The sequence below is a fragment of the Fukomys damarensis genome, unplaced genomic scaffold (genome assembly GCF_012274545.1).
Source record: "Fukomys damarensis isolate Sample0158 unplaced genomic scaffold, DMR_v1.0_HiC HiC_scaffold_37, whole genome shotgun sequence".
Taxonomy (NCBI): Eukaryota; Metazoa; Chordata; class Mammalia; order Rodentia; family Bathyergidae; genus Fukomys; species Fukomys damarensis.
In genome coordinates this window covers 32,089,382-32,110,199 of record NW_022900949.1, presented here as the reverse complement: position 1 = coordinate 32,110,199, position 20,818 = coordinate 32,089,382, and the positions used below count along the sequence as shown (strand labels likewise).

Here is a 20,818-nt window from a genome sequence, read left to right as displayed (position 1 = left end):
CCGCTCCGCCCCACCGGACCCGTGGAGACTAGGCGAAGCTCACGCGTGATCCACGCCATGGAACGCGCGCCGCGATCTGGGCCTCCCGTTCCTCTACGTCACCTCCTCCGTCCGGGGCCCCAATCTCCACTCCATACCCCCACCCCGTCCAGGCTCCCGCCCCTTCTCTGGCCGCTCCTTGCTCTCACCTGCCTCCTTCTCCTTTTTACGCCGGGCCACGCTCGCGTCCCCGGGTTTTCGGCCGCCAGCCGCGCGCTTCCGAGCCATGCTGCCGGTGATGTTGCAGCCGGGAGAAATCCGTTCGCGCCGCCTCGGGGATACAGCGGTCAAGAGACCTAGTACGTCTGTCTGGGCGGGGCGAGGCCGGGCCTCTCCCCTTTCCTCAGAGGAAGCTTCGCCTCCACCCAAAGGGGCTATATAAATAAACTACGGAAAGCATAAGGGACAAAACAGCCAAACAACTCTACTTCCGGTACCTTGGTCCTCTCGTTTCAGAGACCGGAGACGTTTGCGAGTTCTCGCGAGAAGCGGGAAAGGGCGCAAGGTTTGAAACATGGCGGACGACGTAGACCAGGTGAGTGAGTGCTGAGCTCTCTCCGCAGCAGTCTCTCTATTTCCCGCCACTCCCTGCTCTCGCCCTGCTCGGATCCGCGTGGTAGCTCTGCCTCCTCAGGACTTCACGGAGGTACCCTGTTGCGCCACCCCAGCCCATCCAGCCGTGTCCCGAAAGCCACGGGCCTTGCTTTGCGGCATACACCGCTTCTGAGTCTCGCGCTCCCTCGGGTCGGAGCACGTAGATAGTTCGGCAGGCTGATGGTGGTGCCCATTAGAAACTAATTCAGCGAGTCCCGCTGAGCTTGAGGGCGGGGATTTGTGGCTTCTGTGTCGTAACCCACTGGTTGGTCCTTAACAAACACACCTGTTGTACTGAAGTGGGGGAGGCACCCACTGAAGTCAGGACTTTTTTCCTCTCATCTGACCTTTAGAAGTTGTAGAGCCTGTTACCTTCTGTTACCCTCTGCCATTGGCCTCATGTCCTCGATGAAGAAGCTGTTGAATAATCTTACCAACCCTATGGCCGCGACCATCGCTAGCATGCGGGTGACCTGAAGTCTTCGTAGGCCTGGCCTCTGAAACCTGTCAACAGTTCTTTAATCGTAATAATGAGAACCATTTATAAGTATTTTCTTTTTACCAAGTGTTAGTCATTCATTACTCTCAAGAACCCTGAAGGAAGACTGTGGCTTCCATATTTGGAATCTAAGAATTAGCGATGTCAAGATTTTTAATCCCAATTCCAAAGTGCCGATCAAGCCAGGAATTGAACCAGTCTGCCAGATTCTAAAGCCAGTATTCTGTAGTACCCAATAAATGTATTCATCTCAGTGGCCAGTCAGCGACCTGAACTCAACCTGTCCTGTGCTGAATTCAGTTTTCCCTTACATCTTCACCTCTGCTTATGCTTAGCATTCTGACTCATGTATGATAGGCATTACACGAGTGATTCTCAAATGATTAAATGATATTTTGGATAGGCTAATGTCCCTGAGCTTAACTTCATATACCTTGAATTTAGGTCCCACAGTTTGGATTTTGAAGAAAGGAAGTACAGTGGTGATTATTTTGCTGTGCAACTCCTTCCTGTGCATATATATATATATTGGCTGTCATTTATATAGAGTGCACTATACAAGAGGCATTATTCTGAGCCTTCATAAATAGCACCTAAGCCTCACAGCAGCATTATTGAGTAGACATTATTGTTTTCCCCATTTTTCAAAGTAGGAGACTGAGGTATAGAGAGGCTAAATTACATGCCAGTGGTCTCACAACCTAACAATTGTTCAAACTCTGCACCACCTTTGATACCACATTACCAAGCCTGTTTATTTTATCAGCAACAAACCACCAACACTGTAGAGGAGCCGTTGGATCTCATCAGACTCAGCCTGGATGAGCGAATCTATGTGAAAATGAGGAATGACCGAGAGCTTCGGGGCAGATTACATGTAAGGAAATATATCAAATTACCTTGAAATTTCCTTGTCATTCCTTCCTACCGTCATCACTCCTTTGAAATGTAAAAACTACCTAGTGGAAGAGAGTATTTTGCTTTTGACTATCTATCTTTAATTTCTTTTTCATTAAGTTTATTGGTATATTTTAGGTATACAATACATTTACATTCATCACTGAGAATTTGTACTTTCACATGATGTATCTTGGTTCTCATTTTTCCCCATTCCCCTGCCCTCCCTTCAACCCCTCCACCCCTCCCTCTTTACAAAGAGTTTATTTCCATTTTTTCCCTTTTCTCGTATTTTTTTCCTTTTCCTCCTTTCCTTCCCCCTACCCCTTCCATATCCCCTATCCCTGTAGACCTTTTCTTCCTCTTTCACATTATCAGTTATACATTTTGATCCTTATTTACACTTTTAGTTTCTCACACCAGAGAAACTATTCTGCATTTACACGTGTCCTGTTTATTTCACTTAAGAGCCTCAGTGTGGGGCCAGGGATTTAGCTCAGTGGTTCCAGCATCTGCCTCGAAAGCTCAAAGACCCAAGTTCGATCCCCGGTACCACAAAAGCAAAAAAAAAAAAACAACTTTAGAGCCTCAGTGTGCATCCATTTAACTATAAATGTCTCTAGTCTCTTGTTCTTTATGGCTGAGTAGTATTCCATTTTATTTTTAAAAACCACACCTTCTTTATACAATCTCCAGTTGATGGGCACTTGGGCTGTTTTCAATCTTTAGCTATTACAAACTGCTGCTGTAAACATGGGTGTGCATATATCGTTGTGTTATGATTCTTTTAATTCTTTTGAGAAGATAACCAGCAGAATAGCTGGGTCAAATGGGACCTCTAATCCTAGTTTTTTGAGGTATCTCCATACTGATTTTCAGTGGTTGCAACAGTCTGCACTCCCACCAACAATGGAGAAAGGTTCCTTTCTCTCCACAACCAAACCAGCATATATTATTGGTTGATTTCTTGGTAGCAGCCATTCTTTCTAGGGTGAGGTGGAATTTCAGTGGCGTTTTCATCTGCATCTCTCGAATGACCAGTAATGTTGAACATTATTTCATATGTTTATTTGTTGCTTTTACTTCTTTGTCTGAGAAGTGTCTGTTCATTTCAGATGCCCATTTTGGAGCTGGGTCTTTGTATTTGGGGGGGGGCATGATTTTTTTTTTTTTTTTTTTTTTTTTTTTTTTTTTTTTTTTTTTTTACCTTTGTCTGAGGAGCAGCTGATAAAATTTTTTTCCCACATTGTAGGTTGTCTCTTAGCTTTGTTAGTGGTTTCTTTTGCAATGCAGAAGCTTTTTAATAAGATGAGATCCCAGTTCTTGATTCTTTGTGCTAGTCACCGTGCTACTGAGGATTTGTTCATAAAGTCTTTTCCTATGCCAGTGTGTTCAAGAGTTCCACCTATCTTCCAGCAAGTTTAGTGTTTCTGTTTTAATATTTAGATCTTTAATCCACTTGGATTTTAGTTTAGTGCATTGGTGAAAGATAGGGGTCTAGTTTTAATCTTTGACAAGTTGAAATCCAGTTTTTCCAACACTATCCAAGAGGCTATCTTTCCTCCAGTGAGGATGGTTGGCTCCTTTGTCAAAGATGAGGTAGCTGAGTATGTCTGGAGTTGTGTCTGTCTTCTAACCTATTCCACTGATCCTCAGGTCTGTTGGAAGAGAGTATTTTGAATTACAGAGGAGAGAGGTGAGAAGTCACTCATATTTCTTTAAGCCAAATATACTTATACTTTATTCATACTTTTAATGGTTTTTCTCCCAACAGAAATATGGTGATTACATAGAACATTTTTGTTTCCTTACTTTCTCCTTTTTGTTTGTAAGTAAATTTACTTGTCCTCCATTCTTAAATGTTTTTTGCTTACTGTTATATGCATAAACATGTTTTGTTGTTAAAAAAAAAAAGCAGCGCAGAAATATATTGAGCAAAAGATAAAATCCCATTTCCTATATTGATAACCACTGTTAAAAATTACATATGTAGTCATTCAGGTATGTTCTGTATATTTACACATATGTACGCATCTGTGCTGTGTGCATATATTTGCACTGTATATACACACACCACCTTTTCAAAATGGGATCTTGCCGTGAATATTTTTTAGCACATTTTTTTGCTTAATCTTTCATAGAAATCATTGATTATGATGCATGTGAGTATCCTTTATTTGGAGAGGGCACTGGACAGCAGCTAGCAGCCTAGTGATGACCTAGTATTCTGTATTTGATAGTGATATTTAGATTGTTTTCCATTTTTGACTACTATAAATAAGTCCTATAAGTCCTACTGCAGCAGGACTTTTTATATGCATTTCTTTTTTCATAGCTTCAATTATTTCTGTAGAATTGGTCTCTTGAAATGGTCCCATTTATTCATAAGTGTATACTGAAGGTTTTCCCTCTTGTTGATGACTTGCTACTTACCTGTCAGTCTGCCCTAAACTGATTAGAATAGCATTATTCTATGCCAAGTGCTGCTATACTGAGTGTTTTGAATGTGCTGTCACTTGATCTTTGGAATAACTCTGTGAAGATAGCTTCTGCTCATTATTTCCGCTTTGCATTTGAGGGAGTTCAAGTTCAGAAATGTGAAGTTACTTGCTCAGCATGACATAACCAGTATGGAAGAGCTAGAGTACAAGCCCAGGCAGTGTGATTTAAGCTCCACTCTGAAGCACTGTGGTTCCACTTTCCCTGAAACCAAAAGATAAAGGACCTCTGGGGGTGGGAAGGAAAATAGGGGCCAGGGGAGACAGTAGTGCTAATCTACAGTGAGCCTGAAAGGAGGAGGAACTCCAGGAAGTGTAATGGTGTCAATATTGGAGGGGAAAATGGACCTGAGCCCAGTTGTGTAAGTCTGTGGCCCTTGGAGAGACACCCCAGAATGGCCGTGTGACACTTAACTCCTAGGGCTTCTTCCATTACTTGTGTAGATCCATGGCTTCTATACTGAACACCCCAACTTTCCATTGTTTTTTGCTCTTCAGCTATGCATTTTGCTTATTCATGTGCCCTGCCTAGCAGTTCTCCACTTGGCTGGTAGATTGTTTTTTTCTTGATATGAGCAGCACACCATTTAATGCTTTGTTAAAAGTAAATGTAACAAGGCTCTAGGACAATGATGATGAACCTTTTAGAGCTTTCAATGGTAAATAGCTGTTGCACACACACCATAGGTTTGCCACCACTGCCCTAGAAATTTACTTACTAATAAATGCGTGAACTTTGGAGGTAACATTGAAAATCTTTGTTGCAGCATAAATTGACTGAACCCACAACCAGGCACATTTAGGTTCCGGATAAATTATAAATCACAAGTGTTGACCTATGCACTTCACCTTTGTTGTCTACACCAGGACAGGGAGGGTCAGGCAACAGTATCCTGTGCCATTAGAAGACTGCAATTCCATTGCCTTAGTAGTGAAAGGATTTTTATCTCATTTGCTGTTTCTTGAAGAAATGTCCTGATTTCTATTTTTCTAATTTTAAGTGTTTTGTAATTTAGTATTATAAATGTTGTGAACAACTTGGATGACAAGTAGAACAGGAACTTAAAAAGTAATTTCAAGTTATTTTGAGTGTATTCATTTTTGGCCATGTAATCAATGGTACATTTTTATCAGGTCAATTACGTTGTTGTTGGAAATGATTTGTGAAGAAATGGTACAAAAACACAACAGGATCAATGTATATTTGCATATAAAAGTTTGTGGTAGAAGTATTAGAAGTACTGCTTGTAGTGGAGCCACTTGCATGTTGTAAGCCAGTCATTTTTTAATGACACCTTGTGATTCCTTGCTCTCCCTACTTCAGGCTTATGATCAGCATTTAAATATGATACTGGGAGATGTGGAAGAAACTGTGACTACTATAGAAATTGATGAAGAGACATATGAAGAGATATACAAAGTAAGTCATGCAATTCTGTTTTATCACTGAAAATCAGTTCTCATAATCCAGTAGCTTAACACGCGTTTACAGAAAGCCTATGACTTTGTGGCACCCTTTCATGGACATGATAGAGTCCAGAGGCTACTGCCAAAGCTATTAAGAGCAAGGGCTTTGGGATCAGACAAACCTGGCTTCCAACACTGACTTGGCCACTTAATATCTAGACTCCCTTGGGTAAGAAATTAACTTTATAGACTTCTCAGTAATGAGCAGGGGGCTGCCGCTTATCTTGTAATGATCCTGTAGTATCTAATAGTCATACAGGATCATACTCTTTTATGTTATGTGGGTTTATTCGTCAGTAATTACTGTGAGAAACTAAAACATTTTTTAAATAGTCATTTAGAAATAGAAACCTATCATAGTTTTAACTATGTATTTTATGTATATCTATTTTTTTTTCCAGTACTGGAGATGGAACCCCTGGCCTCACATATGCTAGTCAGGCACTCTACCACTGAGCTACATCCTCGGGCCTTTTCATTTTTTGTTTTTAGTCAAAATGGCTTTGGCTAGTCTCGGACTTGTAGTCCTGCTGTCTCAGCCTTCTGAGTAGCTGAGATTACAGGCATGTGCCACAGAACCCACCTTAACTATATTTTCTAAAACAAAATATTTGGTAAATGGTGTGTTTTACATTTTTTCAAATCTCTGTATTGCTTTGCTTAATGGATAACTACATTTGCAAATCTTTTCTATACATAATCCACTATGATATGTTGTAATTGAAAACCTGACTATGCACAGCTAGGCAGTTGAGAAGAGAAGGATGTATTTTACAGATAGTGCTATTGATGCTGTACCCAATCTCAACAAGTAGCAGTTGTTGCAGTGTGGTGTCCAGCACCTCATCAGTGAGCTTTATGTGTTCTTGTCCCATGAACATGTATTGACCTGCTTTGTACTTCAAGTGGGTCTTGGGTAAGATATGACTTAAGCACTTATCATGTGGGAGTTAGTTCATTGGATTGTTCACATCTTCCAGATAGTGGCATTTCACTGGTCATTATTTTAATAGGTTTGTTAATATCACCAATGTTCTCACCAGAGAAGCCTTCACGTGTTAATGAGTCTCTTGCCTGCTGGGACCCCAGAGATTGTGAATATGGGCTTGGATCTCAGCACTGCCTGAGTTCAGATCTGGACTCTGCCATCGCCTGTACTGTTAGGCCAGGTTACCTTACCTGCCTGACTGAGTTTCCTTGTCTGTAAGATGGGGTCCACAGTAGTGTCCACTTCTATAGCTGTCAGTGACTCGAGACATTGTGACAGGGCGGGCATGGGTTCAGAGCAGGTTTCTGCTGGTTTCTCTAGCTCTTCATGCTGGTTGTCCTCCTTCTCCTCCCCAGACCACTCCTGACTCACCAGCATTCTTTCAAGTGTTAGAATTTGGCTTTTTTTCTTTCACCTACATTTTTATTTTCCATCAGAGATGTTACTAACTTATTTTTGTGGAGTTTTTCGCATTTCACATGTTTTTAAAGATGAATACTGTTATAATATTCCAACTCTAAAATACACTTTTTCTTTTTTCATACATTTTAGCATCTCTCAGATCTGGTTGCTTCTTATAGCTGAGATGATCTGAAAAAATAGTGTCAGTTTAATTGGCAACATTTTTCCTTTTATAGTTCAGGCAAAGCTTACAAATGATACTATAATATGAAATATGGAGCCCACAGTTTTACATCCTGTCATGTAATATGAGCATGAGAATTTCACAGTAGAAATATGCTTCATAAACATTTGGTTGCTCTCGTCCTTTTTCTGCTGTGACAGAGAGATTCCAGCTGCGCATGCCTGCTCTCAGGTCTGCCCTGGTGACTGCTGGCCCATCTCCCACCTCCACTCACCTGCTCAGCAGGGTCCCCCCCACCCCGAGACTGCTGGGAGGTGCTGGCTGTGTGTACACACAAGCATGTCCTGGGGGAGGCAGTCATAGTCCCAGGTTGTCCCTGAGCTCCATAAAGTTGCTCAGCTGCTGCCTCCTTCAGCCTCTGCACGCTGCAGCCTCGTGCCTGGGCCTTTCTTGCTTCCACAGTTGCAGTTGCAGAAGAGAAAGCAAGGTTTGTCTAACTAATGAGATATTTCCTACACTGTCATTTGTTGGGTAAAATGTTAAAAATGAAATCATTAAATGATAGGGAACACTTTCCTCATTTCTTCTGCAAAGGAACTGTCCTCTGTGGAACACATAGTACCACTGCCTTCTGACAGCCTTCCGTTCTTATGTGAGCAGCTTGCCTGACCAGATGTCAGATGCTCACGGTGAGTTGTTGTGTGTCACTTTAAACTCAGATGGAAAGAACAAACAACGCCCCGTCGGAAGCATTGCGAGCACAGTGCCTCATCCTCCTGTACATGCTTGCTCTGCCCTAGATGTGAAACCAGACTAAAGGGCCTTTCTCTTACTCGGTTACATTTTGTTTTCTTTCTTTCCCTGCTGGAGTAATTAATGAACATGAACGTTACCAAATCAGGAGGGGACTCAGGGGCCAAAGGTATTTTGTGGGTTTTACTATTGCTTACATAACTAACTTACATAACCATGATTTAGTTGCCTACTGATTTGCTAATGGTCGGGCAGGCAGTTGTACTCTTGGCTTTCTCTCCACACCTGGAGTTGTTTTGTAATCTGCTAAAAGTTGAATTATTTGGCCCCAGCAAACTTTTTCAGCCATCCATCATGTTTACCACCCTCCTTCCTCAAGCACCTCAGAGTCTGGCTCACCCCACAATGTTTCTTGGGCACCTTTTGTACCTGACCCTCAACCCGTGCTTGACCTCTGCCTGAAGAAGGCCCAGACACATCTGCAGGTGTCTCTTTTCTCTAGGTCCACCCTCAAATTAGTGTTGACGTTGTTTTGCCTCAGGAAGTCTGGGTGGAAAGATACTGCCCACTCTAACCTGCCTCAGGGCTGAGCTTCTATAACAAGTTCTACTGGGCTGTGGTCATCAGTGTTTTTTTAAAAACTTAATCTTCTGTTGCTTCGGTTTCAAAAGCAACTGACTTTTCTAACCCTGCGAATCCTAGTTCTTTTCATCTCTACTTAGAAACCAGCCCTCCAGGGCCAAGGATGTAGCTTGGTGCTACACTTGTCTGGCAAGCATAAGATTCTGAGTTCGATCCCTGGTACCAAAACAAAACACGAAAACACCAGCCCTCCACTTGTTGCTTGAGCTTCCCTTTCCCGGATTTCCCTGATGAGTGCATCAGGTTAACAGCAGCACCTATTAACAGTTCACTTTTTCCAGCATCTTCAGAGCCTTAGAGGTTCCAGAGTCTTAGGGCTATCTTCTAAGTTCTGCCTGATGTTTGGCCAAGGCACAGTGAGGATTTCACGTGTTTCCTGACTGCTGGCTTCCCACGTGTGCCTGCAGTGTGTCACAGAGCTGATTTCCTGCTCATGTGAGGTCTCGAGTGGCCTCTTTCAGGTGGCTCTGGCATCTTTATGCTGTCCCCCAAGTTCTGAGTGTTGCTTGCTTTCAGCCAGTGAAAGAGGATAGACCACAAATGAGCATTGCTGGGAGGTTTATGTCACTCAGCGCGCAGTCCTGTTGGCTTCCTATTGGTTAAGACACAGTCCTATGGCTGATCAGGTGCAAGGGAGCGTGAGAAAGCAGCCTAGTGGAGAGGCGCTGGGGTGGGTAGGGCTGATTTCCCACTGCAATTGTTAGTATCCAAGAAAAGGAAAAGTAAATGGATGTATTCCATGTGTGACAAAATAAATGATCAGGGTTTTAATTGACTTTTGTATTAAGATGATTTTTTTTTTAATTTCACAAAAGATTAATAGTTACTATCTTTGTATAAATGTGTTGGGTTTTTTTTCCCCCCCTTTCTTTTCCAGTCAACGAAAAGGAATATCCCAATGCTCTTTGTCCGGGGAGACGGTGTTGTGCTAGTTGCCCCTCCACTAAGAGTTGGCTGAAATGGAGAATTTGTCCTGCGTGGAAACAGTTGCCTCTTTAACTGCATAAGACGTTCAGAGGACAGGGCCGTACACACACTGATACTGAGAAATAGCCAGAAGATTTGTTCACCCCCAAAAAGAGAATACCTTACAACATTTTGAGCTAAGTAGCATTTTTGTTTTTTTTTATCCTTCCACTAAACATGTTCACCAAGGTGCTGAACTCTTTTTCCAGGAGTTGATTTGCGCCATCATTCTTGCAGTTTCTGGTGGTTTTTTTCTTTAATTAAACTCATTGTTTCCCTTTTAATTTAACACAGTCTTATGAGTTCTTAAAGCATGTGTGTGACATTTCTGTGTACGGGTTCACCGTCAGGCATCAAGTCCTACATTGTGTAGTGTTTGTCAGTGTGCTATCTCCTGCCAGTCACAGGCTAGGAGCTCAGTGCTGATGGAATAGAACCCTATATAGAGCATCATGCCCAAGTGAGGGGGTCATGCTCAAGTAAGAGTAAGGCTAAGGCCAGGCAGCTTGTCATCTTAAATGTCACCATTTTCACAGAACACATGGCACAGTTCTGCTGCCAGTGCTGCACTTAGCTGTATGACTCAAGAAACCATTTCTTCCCTTGGATCCCAGGTCATCAGTGATGGGGGGCCTAAGACAGCAAGCATTTCTCAGTGCACATTGAAGCCGGAAGTGGCTAAAAGCAGAGATGCTGTGACAGAATTCTAGCATCAGGCAGAATGCCATGCTTAAGAAGTAAAAGAGAAAGTTGATATGGGTTAGCAGTCTCTTCACATTTGTCTCCCTCACGTCAGTGTTTAGAGCCATTGTGAAACACAGGAAATACAGTTTGTGGATGACTTGTCTGTACATGTACTGGCTGTTTGCTAAACATTACCTAGCCCAGAGGGCTCACGTGGGCATGGTGTTCCAAGCCATGTGCTGCGAGAAGGATGCTTTCAGCATATGTCATGTAAAAGGGTTTGTTTTCCTTGCTTACTGTACCTGTCCCTGCAAGTTAATGGAGAAGAGAGTGGGTGAGCTAATGGCAGTTTTATCTTGTACAGGAAGACGGAGACTTTGCCTTCACCTTCGCCACCCTGCACTTCATTCTTAGGTTAGTAACCTGTTTGCTGTGGAGCAGGCAGCAGTCACAGTTCTGGCAGTGGATGGTGTCTGTTCCCCAGCATCAAGTGCTCTGAAGATGTCAGTGCACAGTGGTTGCCTCAGGTGATGGCATGTTGTATATCTGTGAAAATGTAATCCTTGCAGCTGTACTACACAGTGGTCTGGGATCAAAGCTCAAAGAGTTATGCCCTGTGGCATCCTGGGGCAGGAGGGTGTGACCCCTGTCCCTGCCTGTGAGCATGTGCAGGCACACTGCAGAGCCCAGCTACGTGAATCACGCCAATGTCCACAGCCCAGGCATGACCACCACAGGCTTCAGTCTGGCTCACTAAAGCTCCCTCTTGCAGTGGGCATGCATGCACACATGAATGTACGAGAATTTGCCATCTGACTATTAAGACAAGAGCAGGGACAGTATAAAACCAGCTACATGTTGGGTTGCGGGTGATGCAGTATAAGCTGTGAAGGCCACCACAGGGCCCCACCACAAGCCCAATGTTGAGGTCATTTCTCAGGGTGCTGACCAAGGCCTCTGGGAGCCACACCTTGGACCTTGGACTTTGGACCTTGGAGGCTGCTCAGCACTCAGTTCTGGCCTCCTGCTGGGTGGCTCTTGGTCACTGGAGCATGATGTCACACACCCCTAGGGAGCCTTCTGATGGTCTTTCCCTTTGGAAGCCTCACCAGCTCAGGGCAACCCAGACTGTCTTGGGCTTCTGAGGTGTCTTCACCTCCCACAGAGGAATGTGGATAGAACAGAGATGAGTGTGTCCCAACTGAAACCCAAGTAGCTTGGCTGTCTGGACAAACCTAAGATCATTAGCTACATTCACACAGTTTCACACTTCAGATAGTTTTGAAGACCTGTTCAAACTAGATAGAGGTATTATCCCCCTCCCATGAGGAGGCGGCATCTGGCTTCTGCCCTTTCATTTGTTGCTAGAGACAATGCTCAGCTGCTGTGCGAAGCGAGGTTAGCAAATTGCCAGCTGAGTGAGACTCGCTTGTGTTGAGGGTAGAAGATAACTTCTTCTACCTCCAGGAGTCGTCCTGGTAAGACGTTTCTGCCAGGTACCCCTGCTGAGCTCAGTGGACTTGGTATGTTCTAGAACGAGTCCAGATGTCCCAAAGACCCATACAAGGCTCTGTTCTGCCCAGCCAGCTTCTGTGCCATCTATGGGCTTTCATTCTGGCCACAAGGACAGGGCTGTTACTGGCCAGGCCTGCATCTGTGCCCACCCTGGGAATGAAGAGCTGGGCCATTCCTCTGCTGGTGGAGAGGCCTGATTCTCATAGGACACCAAGGGAAGGGGTAAACTCTTGGTCTGCTCTAATTTATAGAAAAGTAAATCCCTTTGGTACTTTATTAGTAACAAATTTCTTGGAACACACTTCCATCAGTGTGATTTTAACCTGGTCGCAGGCTGGCACATCCCAGGAGCATCGATGGAACAGACCACTGGACTCCCCGAGGTATCCTGGGGTCCGCAAGAGTTCCTGGGTCAAGGAGATGGCAAGCACCGAGCCCCACACAACGCGCCACTCTGTAGCAGCCACTGGGCAGGACAGTCCTTGATCAGTGCTGAGCGAGTGACCAGGGACAGCAGCAGCACTTTGTGTCCAACGCATGGGCAGAAGGGGCAGGTGGCACTTTCCAAGAAGGTGAACTGTGCACCCGCAGCTGGAGGCTGCCCTTCACCTCTGCACCCGCTGCCATTGGCCCCTTCGTCACGGGCCTGGGGCTGTCTGGAGACACCCGCTGTGGGCACCCAACTGATTATCAGCTTACATGGAAAACAAGCACCAGGAAATGAGGACGACGGTGAGGCCAAACATTTTAAATTCCAGATCCATTGCTCAACTTTAATGAACCAGAGCATGTAGAAGCCTATTTTTTTGGCTGCTGCAGGAGTTTTATGGGTGTGCACTTTTGGGTACTGATTGCCATAGAGGCATTTCCTCCCACTTCTTCCCCTGCCCACCACGCAGCAGGGATCTGACCCTGAGTGGGTCAGGAACCTGGTTGCAGCATCTTGCCCCATGACATCTTGCCTGTTGCACTTGTCCCAGTTTCCTCGGGTCATTTTCAAGAGAGTCATGACTTTGAAGTTGACTTGTTCGTCGCAAACTCATTTTCAAGTGTCTGCTGTGTACAGACAGCCCTCTCATGGGGGTGGGCTGAGAAGTGGGGAGGTGCTGGGGGAAAGCATGCTGCTTCCCACAGCAATGCCTTCGGCTGGCAGAGGGGCACTCACGGGATTGGGCAGATGGGTGAGGGCAGTCTTGCTGGATCAGAGGTCAGCAAGGAAGCCCACAGGCTGCAGAAGTGGGGCTCAGGGAAGATATGGGAGATGAGAGGACAGAGGAGATGAGAAGCCCACGAGAGTGACAGAGACCAAGGCCACACTGCTCCGGCTCTCTGAGGTCGGTCAGTCTGGGCGGCTGTCCACAGCACCGTCCCTGAAGTCCCTTGGCGGTGGGTACACACACACATGAATGTACGAGAATTTGCCATCTGGCTATTGAGACAGGAGCAGGGACAGCATAAAAACAGCTACATGTTGGGTTGGGGGTGAAGCAGTATAAGCTGTGGAGGCCACCGCAGGGCCCCACCACAAGCCCAATGTCGAGGTCATTTCTGCAGGGTGCTGACCAAGGCCTCTGGGAGCCACACCTTGGTCAGGCACTGCGACACCCCATTCTGTAGCTCCCTCTGATCACACCTCCACCTCACCATCTTCCCCTCAGTGAAGGAAGGCATCTTCCCTTTCAGTCAACAACTGCCATTTGGGCCAAATTAGCCCATGTTAGTATGGGCAAATGACAGCTTCCTTGCCTCTCCTGGGCCCATGGAAAGAGGGCTGGGGTCAGATCTGCAGGCACCTCCTGTGTCCATGTGTGCATCTCTGAGAGCCTGGCCTCTCTGGTCTCACCTGTCTGTCTTGGGAGGAAATGCAGAGAGTTGAGTTCACACCTAAAAGGGTGTCAGTAATCCAGCTAGGAGTGCATTTCAATAACTTAAGCATATTCGTTTTTAATTTATACATCTTTAACTGGTATATAAAAGCTGTACGTACTAATGGATAATGTGATGTTTTAGTAACGTATGCATTGTGTAATGTTTAAACCAAGTTAAACATGGCTATCTAAGTGGTAATAGAAAAAAACCCTGAAAATCCTTTATCCTAGCTTTTTGAAGTGCAGTATATTAGTGACCCCTCATTATCCTACAATGCCACACACACCAGAGTTTTAGCTCCTCTTAACCAAATTCCCAGGATCAAGCAAGGGACACCAGGAGGCGCTGTGCTCTTTGCTTTCCAACCTCACCTTGGTTTGTAGTCAACTTGTGACTGGGCCTGAGCTTTGTGCCACTTCCCTAAATCCAGTGTGTGCAGCTCCAACCCTGTGCTGTTTCCTGTAGAGGAGGAGAGAAAACAGCCCCATCCGGAGGCCCAGGGAGGAAGCTGTGAGGTGAAGAAGTGCCTGCCCCTCCCCATGCCCCATCCCAAGATGCTGAGCTGAGAGGTAATTGCTCACTGGAGTGTGTCCTGATGTGCACATGGAGCTGTCATCGGAGTTCAAGGTCCTATCACCAACTCCACCGAGCAGATCCTTATTCCTGCTCTTTGCCTCAGTGTCCACACAGCAGTGTCCTTTCAGCTCGAGCAGCACATCTTGAGGAAGGCCTAGGATCACTGTCGCTGATCGGAAGCCCTGCATCACAGTTCCTGAGAAACTTGGGCGCATTGTCTAACAGCCAACCTTTGTGTTTGCTAGGTAAGAATACAGATTACGTTCAAAGCTATGCACTGCTACTACCAGTACTAGCTGGATACCAGACTTGGCCTGTTTATTCCCCAATTTCCTCTTCCTTAAAATGGGGCAGTGGCAGTGCCAACCTCAGAAAGAGAGCCTAGGATTATATGACATCCACAAACACTCCAGCTCAGACCTGGCACAGGGTAGGCACTCTGCTGTGTCTACTCCCCTCACCATGCAGGTGGCCCTGTAATGTGCTTCCTGTCCCCTCCCACTGGCCTGTAGGCCTCTGTCGATTTTCCCCAGAATGGAGGGACCACCATAAATAGCTGTCTGTCCTTATACCCAGGGTCAGGCTGGTCATCATGAGTTCACAGCTTCTGCCTTGCTGTGTCTTGTACCATTCTCCTGGGTGTCATCTTTGCTGTTTTTCCTATGTCCCTATTTCAGGCCGAGAACAGCTGGGGACTGGGATGGACCACAGTGAGTCATGGTGGTGTTTGGAAATGTGAGGGAAAGGGACTTCTCCTTTTAGACCCCTCTGCTCTCACTGCCCTGGTTCTTAGTAATCTTCCCAGCTGGGCTTCAAGTGCAGAAGTGAGTGGAACCAGCTCGATGAGCAAGGTCACCGGACAGTGTCACGAGACAGTGACATCACTGTCAGCTTCTGCCCAGGAAAAACAAAAAAAAACAAAAAACCCAGGGCTCCAGTGAGCAAGGTGAAGGTCAGGTTATCTTCATGGCAGGTGACAGTGGTAGCAGCCTCAGGAGAGCAGCCCAGAGGCCCGGGACTGCAGCTGCCCCTGCTCATATGTGCACAGCAGCTCACTGCCCTCATGTGCTCAGAAGAGCAGAACATAACCACTGGGATTTTTCACTTTCCTAGAAGAAAGACCAGCAGCTGCCAGATTCAAAATAGAACGTGAATCATGTCGCAGGAACCCTGATTGACCCGAGCACACTCATTGTGCAATGCCCTTTGAGGACGGAGAGATAAGCGGATCCTCCCGGTGATGGTCACTGTCTTGGAACCGCAGCACAGCAGGTCCAGCCTCTCCCCAGCTCCCTGTGTTTCTGTAGTGCCACACGTCCAGAGGGACCAGATCCTTCAGGGGAAGCGAATGCAGAGCCTCCCAGAAGAGCCACTTTTTTACAGCGAATCACTGTCTCTGCTGTGTCCATCTCCCAGCCTGCTGGTTTCATGCAGTGATGTTTAACTGTGTTTTGTTTTGTTTTGTTTTGTTCTTCTTCTTCTTCATACCTGGCCTAAATTCTTAATGGCATGACACAGTTTTCCACAGTGAAGCACAAAAATTAGCACACTGAAGGATTCAGTGCTTGACAGGTTTATAGTTCGTGCATATGAGGAATAGTATCTTCTGCTCCAAAGCTTTAATTCTGTCTTGGTGTAAGTGACTTTTTTTTCCCTGTGGTGCTGGGATGGAGCCCAGGGTATAACGCATGCTGGGCACACACTCACCTGTGAGCCACACCCCAGCCTGATGTGACCCATCTTTGCAGGTCCAGTCCTCCCCTTGGACATCGAGAATTGTTCAGGACATGGGTGATGTGCAAAATCTGGCCACCTTACGTTCTACTTCTTTATACCATCAGCATAGTCTTGCACTTACACAAAATAGGTTTTCAAGAAATACTTGTGAATTTTTTTATTTTTAATTTTTATTGTAGTAAATGTCTCATAACAAAATTTTTGTTGAAGTTGAGCAGTGTTAGATAAATCCACAGTGCTGTGCAATCCAGTAAGTTGTCTTAAGGCAGAGCACAACTAACATCTCAATGGGTCTCGAGCAGTGTCTCCTCCCTTCAGCTTTGAAAAGTAGCTCTGAGCAAAATCCATAGGCAATAAACTATAAGGACCACTTAGGAAAAGCCATGAGGCTGCTTCATCTTTTCTTTTCCTGGTCAGTTAGGAGGGAGCTGGGCCGGTGGCTGGGCAGGGCCAGTGGAGATACTCAGGGCGCATCTGAGGACCTGACAACACCCCTCGCCTCCACACTGCCCCCTTGTTGATCCTCAAAAATGTCAAGCTTGTAAGGTCCTTTCCAGCAGTTCCTACCTCTTCCTCAAAGGATCTTCTTACATTACGCATCACACTGAGCAACAGAACAGCTTGTGGAGCTCAACTGGAGGCCACAGCCAGGCCAATGCCCATTAAATCACAGTCTCTGGACTTTTTTTTTGGTACTGGAAATCGAACTCGGAACCTTATGCTGCGAGGCAGGTGATGGAACCGCAGAGCTAAGACCCCTGCCCAAGTCTCTGGGCTCTTAATGATGAGTATTTTAAAAAAGAAAATCCCTCCCCTGGCTTTCCACTGTGCTGTCCTTCTGAGAGGAGCATTTCTGGAATGCAGATTCTAGTCCTGTTTCCTGGGAGAGCAGCAGGAGCCACCCCACACCCAGGCCATGCACCCTAAATATCCTCACCACCCAAAGAGCTGGGCTCACTGGAGAAAAGGCTGCTTCAAGGTGGAGGCAGGGAAAGCTTCAGAAGAGCTGGAAACATTGTACCAGGAAGCAAGAAAGTGCATCCGGAATGATGGACACACATGAGGCATAGGGGCCAATTTCAGGGAGCAGCCTGCTGGGAGGTGAATCTGATGCTAATGGAGTCTGCTGCATGAGCTACAAATCCCGGGTTCCTTGTTACATAAAGAAACTAATGACTGGTTTATATTTTTAAATAGTTTAAAAGACCTACTTATTGAACCCTGCTAAGGTATATACTTATTCCCATCAAGTACTGCCGTGTAAAGTTGAATTCCAAACTTCATTTCCTGTTACTTCTAGCTTTTTTCCTTTTTGAGATTTTTCTACTTTTGCATCTAAAAGAAGCAAGCTTTCATCAGCTTGCTTGCTTGCTTTGCTTTTTGTTTTTTTCATTAAGTTTATTGGTACGTTTAAAGCAAACAATACAGTTACATTTATCGTTGGGATTTTGTGCCTTTACATGATATATCTTGGTTCTTGTTTTTTCCCCATACCCCTACTTCCCTTCATGCTTTTTGTTTTTTTTGAGGATCTCATTCTGTAGCCTAGGGTGGCTCAAACTCACATCAACTCTTCTGCCTCGGCCTCCCAAGTGGTGTGATTATAGGCATATCCACCATGCCCAGCTAGATTTTTTTTTTTTTACTTTATTTTTAGTACATGTTTGCACTACAGAATAATTACACTCATTTCAAGGACTTGGTACATGTACATAGCTTGTCTTTATTTTTTTTGCATCTCCTTCCCCTCCTCTGTCCCAGAAACAAATGATAATATAAATAAATGTGGGAGAAGGGTAAGCTCTTCCTGCCAATTGCTGTAGTTTGGGTTTGAAGTGTCCTTTAAACGCCCATGTGTTTTGTTTTGTTTGTTTTATGAGACAGGCTCTTGCTATATCATTCAGGCTGGCCTGGAACTCATCGTGTAGCCCAGGTTGGCCTCAAACTCATGGAGATCCTCCTGCCTCAGCCTCCCAATTTCAGGTGTGTGCCAATGTGCCTTGCTAGGCCTTCGTGTTAAAGGCTTCATTATCAGCCATGGTACTGTTGGTGGAGGGGGTGGAAACTTTCAGAGATGAGGCCTATAGAGGTAGGTCATTGGGGGTGTGGCCTTGAAAGGGATACAGGAACCCTGCACCTTCCAACTTCTCTTTGCTTCCGGGATGCCAGATCGTGAATAGCTCCACCAACTTCACCACAGGCCCCAAGCAGCAGGGCCAGGCTACCATGTGTGGAAACCTCTGGAGCCCTGAGCTTCCTGATAAATTGGTTGTTTGAGGTATTTTGGCACAGCAATAGAAAGGAGGCTAATATGCCAACTAATAAGTAAAAACAAAGAGAAAGTCACCCGTGAATGCTAAAACCACACTGTAAAATGACTCCCCATAAATGACTGATGAATTATAGTTGGAAAATAGAGGCTTCATAGTTGAGAAGACCCAAGTCACACAGAGTTCCCACGACCTATCCTGGACCACATGTCAGTGCCCTAGCAAGGGCACTGAGAAGAGGACCTCTGGGGTCCTCCTGCACAGAAAGACATCCCCTGAGTCAAGTCCTTGGCGACATTAGGAAACCCAGATAGAGGCGCAGTCCACAAAGTAATCAGTCTGCATGCTTTAAAGCATGTCAGGGTCAGAAAGAGAGAACAGCTAGGAGCCATTCCAAATTCAAGCAGACCAAGGAGAAGGGACAGATAATGTAACACGTGTCTTACTTTTTCATTGCTGGAACACAAGTCAGAGGAGGAAAGGTTTATTTTCACTCATAGTTTGTAGAGGTTTCAGTCCAAAATTGGCTGGCTCCAAGGCAAGGTGGCTTGGCAGAGAAACATTCTATAGCAGTGGAGACAGAAGGCAGTGAAACAAGCCTGCCTTCCTTCTTTTCCCTCGTGTTCCATTCAGGCCACAAGGCTATTGGATGGTGCCGCCCACAGCCAGAGTGGGCTTTCCCAGAACTATGCTAAACCAATGGTGGACTAATGAGCGCACACCCTTAATCCATATTCACACATCCATGCTCCAGCCACCTCCTGAAAGCCCTACCTACGAGCGCAAGAGGTTTGGGGGAACATCTAGATACAAGCCATAGCAACACGTGACCCTGGGCTGGAAAATGTGCTTAACGGAAAAAGATTATTGTGAGAGCAATGGAGAAAATGTAAGCACGGTCTGCAGATGAGCCGTTCTGTAAGCATGTTCGTGGGGTCCACACAATGTAGGAGTCAAAGGGCAGCGTGTGTGCATTACATCCACTGGGGTGTCTGAGGTAGGGGTGTGTTTGTGTGTATTTAATGTGTTTATTGTATATTTACACGGAGAGACAGGGCAGAGAAAGGGGCAAGACATACGCAGTTAGAGTCTAGGACACGGGTCCCTGGGCAATTCTGGGGACTTTTCTGTAAGTTCAAAATAACACCGAGACAAAAGTCGTCCCCCGCTTCTTGCAAGAAAAGATTCATGAGACCCAACTCCAAAATTAGTAAGTTTAGTAAGGCTCTGTCTCTTCAGCTGCACAGGTCTCTGCTCCTGTGTCACCTCCACAGAGACCCTCCCAGTCACCCCCACTCCTGGCCTGCCTATTTTCTTATTCTCATAGCTCTTTGTGTACAAAACTATTCCTGTGGACATGTTTGTCTCCTGCCTGAATGTCAGTGTTGTTAACACGGAGACCCTGCCTCATTCTGTCCCCGGGACAGTGCCTCACCAACAGCAGGCACCACCTCTGTTCATGGGGAATGAAAGAGTGAAGAGACAGCCAGTCTACGTACACCATGGTCAGTTTCCTCATCTGCAGACCGAGGGGCTCTCAGTGGGGCATCCAGGGGCCTTCCTGGTTTAGTGCCAAAGCCAGAGGCTGGCAAGGTAAGGCTGTGCCGGTGGTGATGAATATATCTCAAGGGTCTGTGTGTTTTGTTGTGGTGCTGGGGAGGGAACCCAGGGCTTCCCACCTACTAGGCAAATGCCACTGAGCCAGACCCCCAGCCTGGTTTTAAAATTTATTTTAAGACAGTCTCACTAAGTTGCCTAAGCTGGGCTCCAACTTGCAACCCTCCTGCTTCAGCCTGGTGAATAACTGGCATTGCAGATGTGTATGCTGAGTGCAATTCCTGTTTTCCCCCCTCCCAGTTTCTCACTTAATCCTCACACAATCCTGCAACACTGCCAATAGCATCCTTCTTCAGTTCATGCCCCTAGCAGATGTGTGCTGAGTACCTGCTGTTTGCTAGGCACTGAAGAAACACTGCTCTACTCTCAAGCTTGTCAGCTGAGCCAGAAAGTTTGCACGGCTTGCTGAAGTCACACAGCATGCACACGGCCAGCTCTCTCCGCCCCTGGGGACAGGGCCACAGGGAAGAGAGCCCCTGTGAGTTGGTTCCCCACCCCCCACCCCCGGTGGCTCCCTTGGAGCCTGTGCGCTCATCTTTGCCTCGGACCTCAGCGCTAACCCTCACAAAACACTCAGCAGAGGCATGAATGCTACAGCTCAGCTGTTCCTGGTTGTGTTTT

General features: G+C 45.9%; 2 protein-coding genes and 1 long non-coding RNA gene across 4 annotated transcripts in view; 2 read left to right on the top strand and 1 right to left on the bottom strand.

Moving 5' to 3' along the window:
- Positions 1 to 470, bottom strand: part of Xpc (XPC complex subunit, DNA damage recognition and repair factor) — a 29,028-nt gene extending 28,558 nt beyond the window's left edge. Inside the window, exon 1 of one of the 2 annotated variants that reach the window (XM_033759522.1) lies at positions 189 to 470. In XM_033759522.1, coding sequence (XP_033615413.1) covers positions 189 to 267 — 79 coding nt within the window. In that variant the 5' untranslated portion in view covers positions 268 to 470. The remainder of the gene's footprint in view (positions 1 to 188) is intronic. The other variant, XM_010637898.3, reaches the window with a different exon arrangement.
- On the top strand, positions 258 to 10,182 carry Lsm3 (LSM3 homolog, U6 small nuclear RNA and mRNA degradation associated). Its single transcript, XM_010637897.2, has 5 exons — positions 258 to 338; positions 496 to 574; positions 1,899 to 2,009; positions 5,852 to 5,947; positions 9,841 to 10,182. Exons 2-5 carry the CDS (start codon positions 554 to 556, stop codon positions 9,919 to 9,921), a joined length of 309 nt encoding a protein of 102 aa, XP_010636199.1. The 5' UTR covers positions 258 to 338; positions 496 to 553; the 3' UTR covers positions 9,922 to 10,182.
- Positions 10,183 to 11,033: 851 nt separating this feature from the next.
- Positions 11,034 to 17,684, top strand: LOC117284461. The gene is made up of 3 exons (XR_004515558.1): positions 11,034 to 11,140; positions 12,440 to 14,818; positions 15,687 to 17,684. It is a non-coding gene; the product is annotated as an uncharacterized LOC117284461 (long non-coding RNA).
- The last annotated feature ends 3,134 nt before the right edge of the window (positions 17,685 to 20,818 follow it).